A 9601-nucleotide genomic window follows, 5' to 3' on the forward strand; every position below is an offset into this window, starting at 1 on the left:
TTATATATTGTATCAGCATTTGTACACTGGCGACCCATTCCCAAACTGGTTTTTGCTAGATGGGATTATGACCACAGGAAGCCTGACCACAGGACCTCCTGCATCAGACAGGCTTCCCTTTAAGTCAAATTCTACCTCACCAAGGAATCTTTTCCAGAAAGGTAAGGCATTTGATTTGAAAACCAAGCCAATTGATCCAGCCAGTTAACTCCTCTGAGCATCACTGCACTCTCTGCTCTTTGGGGATGAACACCCCACATGGTTTAGAGTCCAGGCTTATCACTGATCGCCCACAACTCTTAATGAAATCAAGGGATGAAGCAAGACACTGAGTACATGGTAAGCCACTCATTACCTCTGAAAACACACATCCTTTAGAGGTTATGGACTCAAATACCTGTACTTAAGTCGTGCTGTTACCAGCTGTTTGGCTATCAGTGGCCCAGCCCTTTGCTGCACAAATATTTCTTGTATCTCTTTTAAAATTTAAGATTTTTTTTAAAAAATCTTTCATAAGAATTTTCAAGATTCTTCACAAAACACCAATTACTGGTGTTTTTAAAGGAAAAGCAAGTTTATGCACCTTACACACGAGCAATCCTTGTTACAAGGAAGGATTTATTTACTGACAAACAGTAATCCTCTTTCAGAAAAAGTTACACTTTGATTTAAATAAAACAAGTAATTTTACTTGGGGTTTTTTGTGACTTAAATACACACAGGTAGCATTTACCATTTTTCTACAGTCCCCCTGACAGCAATCTTATTATCAGGTTTGGGAGCCCGTGGTGTTTTACCTGATCAACCCCTCAGGGCTTCTCAAAGTAAATTGGATTACATATTCAAAAGTGAAAACCTGGATTATCCTCTAGCACCTTTTACTGAAACACTAAAGCTGATTTCTTTATTGTTTATTAAGGATAATAATGACATTTCTGACCTGAAAAATTATAAGCAGCACAAAAATCTCAGGGCAGCATCACAGCATCACTCAGCTTTAACCCTGCAGTCCTCACACTCAGTGACCTCCAACATCACATCCATTCCTCAGTGTAACACCCAACCTGCATCAAACCTTGCTCAGAGCTGGCAGGAGATCACTCCTTGGTGCCACTGTTGTGCCTGAGACAACCAGGGACATCCTCCCCTCCTACACTTTGCCAGATGACAAGCATGCATCCTTCACCTGCCTCCTGAGAGCACAACCCTGCCATATCCTTCTTCTCCCAGCTCTATATTCTCTCTAGCCTGACAGCCTCTCAAGACACCACCTGCTAAGAGATTTTTATCCCCAAAATGCCTCACCAAACAGCATACATCTATTCAGCATCCAGAGCAAATGCAGCAGTACACCCACCAACAGAGCTAGGATTTAACATCAGTCTGACCATGACTCCTGGACTCATGATCCATCACTCAAACAGTCCCAAGGATGCCAGCAGCTTATTTGTGGATGAGCTCAACACTGCAATGAGGACGCCTTGCCCTGTCATGTGGCATTGGGAAGAAGTTTTCAAAACAGGCCTTGTGACATTCCAGCCCTGGATGCCACACACACTGCCTGAACAGCTCCCAACATTTACAGTGTGCTGAGGAGCTCTGCTCTTCCCACTGCAGTCAGACGGACACATCATCAGCTCTGCTCAGAAAACTGGAACACCCAAGGGACCTATAAGTATTATACACCTCAGCTGATTTCTAAGAAAGCCCCACACCATAGGGTCAACTTTGGTCATATTTGCACCCTGAGCACCCAGTTTTATGTTGGCTGCATGAACAATGAATAAACTCTCCTAAACTTTCAGTGTTACAATAACCTGTAACAACACACAGCTAAAATGTACAAGCTATTGCTTTTGGTAGTAACTGTGATGAAGCATCACTCTTTCATTCTTTCTGAAGACATTCCATGTGATTTTCTCATTTTTTCTTACAGGATGAGCTCAGCCAGCTCCTTCTCTGTCCAAACTCAACCCAGAGCAACAATCTGAACTCCACGGGTAACATTATGGATGAATCCTTTTAAAGGGGAGGGTCAATTTGACTTGATTTCATTTCAGGGGAGAGCCTAAATTAAAAGTAAGTATTATACACTACTGTTAAACTTTGAATCCTGGGAACAGTATCCATAAAAGTATGAAAATAACCCCTTTCTTGTGAACACCACTTTATGATGGGTTATACAGTTTTTGTTTGTAGGTTCTCATTCATTTAAATGACAGCAAAATAACCTCTAAATAGTTATTTGATAACTGTCTTTTTAGGTGGGTTGTACAGCATTGGCCTAAATGGACCTGCAATGTGTTACACAGAAAAAACCAAATTCTTCCTCTGAAATAAAGATTTGTTAAGTGTCCCCCCCCAGTGCCCACCTTTGCTGCTCTCTTTGTACCAACTCAGTTTTATAGAGCACTGATTTGCCCAGCCATAAGTTCAGGCTGGACAGTTACAGATCTGTGAAGATATGAACACAGAGGAAACTGATATTTTGAAAAAAAAACCCTCAAATAAACACATGTGAAAAAAAAATCCCACTCTATGTATTACATGTAAATCACTTCAGACTACATGGAATGATAGGGGAAGCCAACAGAAGAATACAGATGGAGTTGAATTTCTGCAAGGTAGGATACAAACATTTAGCATAAGTTTGTAAAAAAAAAAAAAACCCAACAAAAAAACCCCCCACAACAAACCGAACCATCACTTACAGGAACGCATGATCAAATACCATTGATGGAAACAGAAGAGAAGTGACAGAATTGCACTCAAAACTAATTCTTTCTACATATCACACTCACTCTGAGTAGCATAAGCAAATGAAACAGATTTTATCCAAGAATAAAATTTAAATCAACTACATCTACACCAACATAAGATTCAGATAAACTAGGGAAGATTAAAGAACAAATCAAGGAAGAATGAGCAATTGAAAAAAAAAAAAAAAACCCCAACCAAAACAAAACCCAAAACCATTACTGGTGAACTGAGACAACCAATTGTAAAGTGACTCTAACCAACAAATAAATGTTATAAATAAAGACAGAACCCCCCTGAAAGCAATACAAACTCTGGTATAATGCAGCAAATTACTATGTGGCCTACACATCTCTTGCTTACTAGACTGTGATCCTGTGTGACATTTCCAACAGCATAAAGAGATCCTGGGAGAACTAGGAAGCCATCCTTGAATTCCAGGTGTTAAAAAAGTGATACTGTTACAGCAGAAGGCAAAAATGGCAAATGACAGCTCAGGGTCACTCTATTCAAAGTGTAAAAGATAAAGTAACATCTGAAATAACATCAAGAACTTGGACCAAGAAGCATTAGAGTACAGAAACCACAGCCACATTGAGCAGCATCTCAGGCACTGTGTCTGCTGGGCAGGAAATGAGGAACCTTCCAGTGAGGCATCTGGGAAAGTATCTGGGAATTCAACTGGTGGCTCAATCTGGAGAATCAAACACCAGTTCAACCCTAGAGATCTGTGAGTCCTCTTGAAGTGGAAATCTCCTGGTGTGAAGAACACACCCAGAGCAGATCCCAGCAAGCAGCTCAGCAGCATCAGGGCAGATGTGGGGTAATAGTAAATGGCAGAGTGGAGCAAAAGATTCCAAAATTACCATGGAAAGGGGACCACTTGGGTCAGTCATGCTAATTGCATCTACTTTGATAAATGCTGTATTTCAAGTACCAGAAAGCAGATGCTTTCTACTCCAGTGTACCAAGTCTGACACGCAAAATCCCAACTGCTCGAATCAACGAGGACAGAAAGCGTCAAGTTTGTTAAAGCATGTACCATCCTTTCATCAGGAAGATGATATATTGCACAAAAGCTTTTCTAAATCTTAGATATAAACAGGTTTTCAAGCAATCTGTCAACCCTCTGAACTGAGAGGTGGAGAGCAAAATAGAAAATTACCTCTAAATCTGAGTTACTAATTCTGTTGTCAAGCAAGGCTGCAGAGAAGTGTTCTGAGTTAGAACACTGTCACATATTAAACATTAAAAATTATCTTACATTGAAGGCTTGCATCTAGCAGCCAAGCTCAGAACCTCTCCTTTCTGCCCTTCCAGTGTGGAAATTACATGAGAGACCTCTCCCTTCTGCAAAAATATCTAGGGAGAAAAATAGTACTTAATTTGTTTTATCACCCGAAGTAAGCAAATTTCCATCTGCTCTCTTCTGCTTAAACATTTGAATCATCTTTGGCAACATGTCATGTATTTACAAACTCATCCTAAATCTCTCACATAGACACTCTTGTCCCAGCTGTAAGCATAAATACCTTATCTGCAAAAATACTTCACTCCCAAAACCAGCTATTGCAAGCTAAGAACAATGAATTTGTCTTGGGATTCAAAAAAGACCTTGCAATAACATTTTAAACATTACTAAAATTTCATCTTCACAGACAAATGTACATGTGCAGAAGAAGCATAAGCTGATCATACCCCACCCTCAACTCCCTTGCTATAAGGCTCTACATGAATATAATGCTTTGCTGTCAGCTATTGCATTAGTTCCTTGCTGGAATTGTTGCCAAATAAGAGCTTGGCAGGCATTCCCACACTATAGAGTCAGTCTTTATCCTATTTGTTGTATCAGATGGTAAGATATATTTAATAACTAAAGGACCCACACCTTTTAGTTATTTATAATCTTTATGACATGCTCAAGGTCCTTACAACCAGGACAGTAATACAGGAGGCACGGTGCCCAAATGATGGGAGAGATCAGAATCCAAATGTCTCTGCTTCAGCTGATTTTCATGTAAGACACTGGATCCCCCTGGAGAAGGAATTTTTTCCTCCCTGGGAAGGGAGCTGACAAGCAGGAAGCAGAATAGGTGTGAAAGAGAGAGGACTAAACCCAGCAGATATCTTTGAGAAAACTACAAAGACAAAAGAAAAGACTTTCTGCTGAAATTACTGAGTGGGGGTCACACACAAGCAAAACACAAGCAAGGCATTATGTGCAAGGCATGAAATAATTTCATTATGGAGAAAGCTCATCAACCATCAAATACTTTTAAAGCAGAAAAGCTTCTTTGGTATTAACTTGGAAGATTAGTGCAATGATGCAAGATACTGTGAGTGTGCAGAACAGCTATGAAAATCCAATTTAAAATCCAATGTACAAGTCTTGCCCATTTTTCTTCTGTTAAAAAGGAAAAGAAACCCAAAGGACCCTTCTATTAAGGCAAGCTTACAAACAGAAGTCCCACTGAAGTGACTGGGACTGACATAGATCCAATCATTTAAGAGCCCAGAACTTAGTTCAATATAAAAATGGAACCACACTGCTGTGTCTCTTAAGTAAACTATAAATCAGATCCATTTCCTTAGCAGAAATTAATTGTAGGGATTCACTAATTAGGTGCTGCCCCAAAACTTAAGATCATCATTCTTCTAACTTATCATCTAATACTTGAAAAAGAGAAGAAAATGTCTCCAGTGTTCAAACACATATTTAAGTAAGAGGGACTTCTTTATTCAACTACGTTACATCAATCTAGGCTAAGAGAGGAGAATCAGTGCAGAAAGGGCTGATTTTTCACACATTTTCCCCCAAAGTGACAAATATTCCTTTCCCAGCAAAAAGTTGCTGCTCTCAGAGTGGATCCTGGAGAACACTAACACAAGTACTGCTCTTCTGCTTCAACAGAAAGCCACCAAAAATGCCTTTCACCAACCCAAAGTCTACATAAACTATTTGGGAAGCCTTTCACCCCCCCCTCATTCCAAACCACTTCAGTTACACAGTGAACCCATCTCATCTGACCAAGTCTCATCAAACTGAAAGTCACCCTACAATTAAAGACAAATTGCTTCAAGAGTCAATAATGAGACAGTACAAGTCAACAGAAGGTAGATCAAAAAAAAAAAAGGACAGTAATATTAAGATTCTCTCTTGTATATAGAAATTCAGACTATTCCCACCACAGTGAAAAATGTAGCATACAAAATTTCTGGTCAAATTTAAGGACACATCATTTGGTTCCCACAGAGTAATCAGGCCAAATTTTACACCACATTCATGGGTAGCTAACTTTATATTCTATCCGAGCAAGTTTCTGTATTATGTCACTAAAGAAGGGGCAAATAAGGGGAAAAAAACCTGCCAAAACAAACAAAACCCAAACAAACTCACAAGAAAAAAATTATTCCAAACAGCAACCAAGAAAAAACAAACAAACAAAAAACCAAACCCCACAATAACAACAAAAAAACCCCAACAAAACCCAGGAAACCCATAAAAGGTTCTTTTTTCTTTTTCTTTCAACCAGATAACCTCCACCTCTGTCAGGAGAGTTGTATCATTGTCACCTACAGAACTTCCCACAGGGTCACCCTAGATGCTATCACGATCACAATGTACCCTGGTGTCTGTTTCAGCAGATTTACTTATTCTGAGCCTCCAGAATCACCTCAGTCCCCTCAAAACCTTGCTTTTAATCAATCTTGCCTACAAAGAACAATCCATTGGCTTCCTTCACCTGCCTTAAACCTCACTGAATGGGCAGACCACAGCTGGTAGAGCAACCAGGGTAAAATTTCCCCATTTCCATGAAAAACAAATAATCCAAAATTTCATTTATTAATATGCCCATCAAGCTGGCAGTGGCCAGGATTGCTACATCCCTTCCTTTCTTCCCACCTTTTGTTGACCACTGAAAAAAAAAAACTTTTGTGCACAAAATGGCACATGTCTGACAAGTTCCCATACAGCCCTTTACATACTGCCAGCACCAAGAGCTTTCTGCATGCTAGCCATGGGGGTTTGTTTAGTTATCCCTCTGGCAACACAGTGAAAAAAACCACAACTTTTTTCCATCTCTTGCCCATCCAAACCAAACCCCTGGATATTTCTTAGCTACTTGCTGCTACTGTCTCAGTGCCACAGTGGCAGCAATACTCAGCAAAGCACAGACATTAATAGAACCTGGATGGAAAGCAGTTTTCAACACACATAGAATATGTGCATTCTGAATCATATTTGCCATAGTTCATATATTAACATAATGGATAAAATGCACAGAAATATTCCAAGGGGGAAAAAAATTTAGGAACAAAGGCAGAACTAGTTCTGTATTCTGAACTGCTGCTGTCTTATCTGTCCTTCACCAAAAAAAAAATAAAAGGAGAGCACATTTATGAATCCTACTCTCACTCAAGGAATAAAGCTTCAAAAGTGATCAGTCTGTACAGTGCTATCATCAATCAGGTTTTTGTATGTACAGCTACAAGAAGGATGAGATACAGATGTACTATGCAGACAGGTTGAAGAGAAAATCCCCAATTCTCAGAACATTTCCCCAGTAACTGAGAAGTGTTGGGCAAATTACCTCAGATGATCTCTAATTAAAAAAATCAACTCAGAAATATATAAAAACACCTTGTCAGACCCCTTACACAGAGGTTAGGAGGGAATCTATGAAAGCAGAGTCTACAAAGAATTTCTCAGTAAATACAGCAAGGGTGAACTTGTAAGGCAAGGCATCCTTTTTATGGATTTCCCAGGGTGGTCCATAATTCAAATTTTTATTTGATTATTATTTTATTTTATAATCTACAGCCACCATGGAGTGGCTGCTGGTCATTTTTCATGCAGAAATGAGGTTGTTTATCAGTATACAACATTGTAGAGAACAGGACCTCCAGAGCCTACGTGAAAACACATCTTCCAGTGGGGCATTAGTTTAGGTTATAGATTGTTTACAAGTCCATAGAGCATTCAGAGGCTGAAGAAACACTTAATCTCCTGGCAAATACACACAGGACCTTGAACCAAAGATAGAGGTAGCCCATATGCTTCTTTTGATTAGCCTGAACAATTAGGTGCTATACAAGTGGGTAAACACAGAATGGTTTGGGTTGGAAGGGACCTTTAAAACTCATCTAGTTCCATGTCCCCTAGTTCCACACCTCTCACTAGAGGAGGTTTCTCAAAGCTCCATCCAACCTGGCCTTGAACAGTTCCAAGGAGAGGGCACACAAAACTCTGCACAACCTGTCCCAGGGTCTCATCACCCCAAGAGGAAAGGATTTCTTCCTAATGTTTAATATAAATCTACCCTCTTTCATCTTCAAACCACTCTCTGTTACCTTCCTGCTACATGTTCTTGTAAAAAGTCCCCAAAAGAAACCACAGCTTTTCAGAGAATGAGAGTATTTTCTGTCAATTCCAGAGGGACTGGTGTAACACCACTGGGTTCTGTACCTCCAGTTTCCTAAAAATACATAAACATTAACCAAAAATGATGAAAGGTCTTCACAAATGTGTATACACAGTATTGTAAAGATGCTAAAGGAGCAGCTTTCCTATAAAGACAGGCTGAGAGAGTTAGGTTTGTTAAGCCTGGAGAACAAAAAGCTCTGGGGGGATCTTTAGTGCAAGGCCAGGCTGGATGGGGCTTTGAGCAGCCTGGTCTAGTGGAAGGTGTCCCTGTACCTGGGAGAGGGGTGGAACTGGATGACCTTTAAGGTCCCTTTCCAACCCAAACCATTTAATGACCCAAACAGCTAAAAATCATCTCAAGTTGCAGCACTCAATAGCAAAGCATTCAGGGAACATCCATTGCAAGGGCATTTAAAAAAAAAATAAAATACAGAGAAGCCAACGCAAATCCCTTCTCACATCACGCCTTTGTGAATTACAACTCGGTCTTATTCCAAGCAACCTGTATTAGCGGTTTAAAACCCAAAAAATCGTCCGAGAACCCGGACGCGTCACACCCTGATGTATGAAGGCATCGGACACCGCACCACAAGGCTTTGCAGCACGCAAATCCTCCGGGAAACCTTCGCGTTTTCCACAGGCAGCCGAACACCAAGCCCGAGGGCGGCGGCTGCTGCCCTGATGCCCTCGGCCTCCGCGGGACCGCGGCTTCCCCGCACCGCCCGCTAAAGGTGCTGAGGAGCGGGGAGGGTCCCCAGCAGCCCCGGGGCTGTTCTGTGGGGCAGGGACCCACGGCCACCACCAAGGAACCTCTAAGAAACGCTGCCCATCTCCACCCTCCCCTACCCGGGGCCCCGGCAGCCACCGCCGCCCTTACCTGCCAGTCCCCCGCCGCCGCCATCTCCTCCGTGCCCCTTCCTCCTCTGGAGGATGAAGTAAGGGTTGGCTCGCTCCGTCACCCACAGGGCGTTCGCCAGCAGCACCTCCTCGGGGTTCACCCACATGCTCCCAGCGCATAGAGAGGCCGGCCCGACCGGCTGCCTGCCTGCGGGCCGCGGTGACTCACGCACGTACCCTCCGCATCAGACGCCACCATGCCCGAGCGCCGCGGAGGACGGCGCAGCTCCGCGGACACCGGTGGGCTCAGGCCGGAGGGGTGGCAACCGCATACCCCCCTCCTCTTCCTCCTTCACGGCTTCCGACGCTTCCCCGCCCAGCGCCGGGCGCGGATGCGGGGCAGAAGGGCCCAGGAGGAGGGAGAGGGTGGTGTGTAGGGCGGCGGCGGTGGCAGTGGCGGAGGAGGAAGAAGAGGAGGAGGAAGAAGAGGAGGAGGACGCCGGCAGCACGCAGCGCCTGGTCCCGGCGCTGCCCGGGGGGGAGGAGGGGGGGGGACGGCGCTCCCGCACTCCCCGCACCTGC

At 42.8% G+C, this 9601-nt stretch overlaps 1 protein-coding gene across 4 annotated transcripts in view; it reads right to left on the bottom strand.

Moving 5' to 3' along the window:
- Window positions 1-9247, bottom strand: part of TBC1D9 (TBC1 domain family member 9) — a 44944-nt gene extending 35697 nt beyond the window's left edge. For all 4 annotated transcript variants that reach the window (XM_030450550.1, XM_030450551.1, XM_030450548.1 and 1 more), the window contains exon 1: window positions 9060-9247. In XM_030450550.1, the coding sequence (XP_030306410.1) occupies window positions 9060-9186 (127 nt within the window). In that variant the 5' untranslated portion in view covers window positions 9187-9247. The remainder of the gene's footprint in view (window positions 1-9059) is intronic.
- Window positions 9248-9601: the final 354 nt, after the last annotated feature.

Source organism: Calypte anna, chromosome 4B (assembly GCF_003957555.1).
Source record: "Calypte anna isolate BGI_N300 chromosome 4B, bCalAnn1_v1.p, whole genome shotgun sequence".
Taxonomy (NCBI): Eukaryota; Metazoa; Chordata; class Aves; order Apodiformes; family Trochilidae; genus Calypte; species Calypte anna.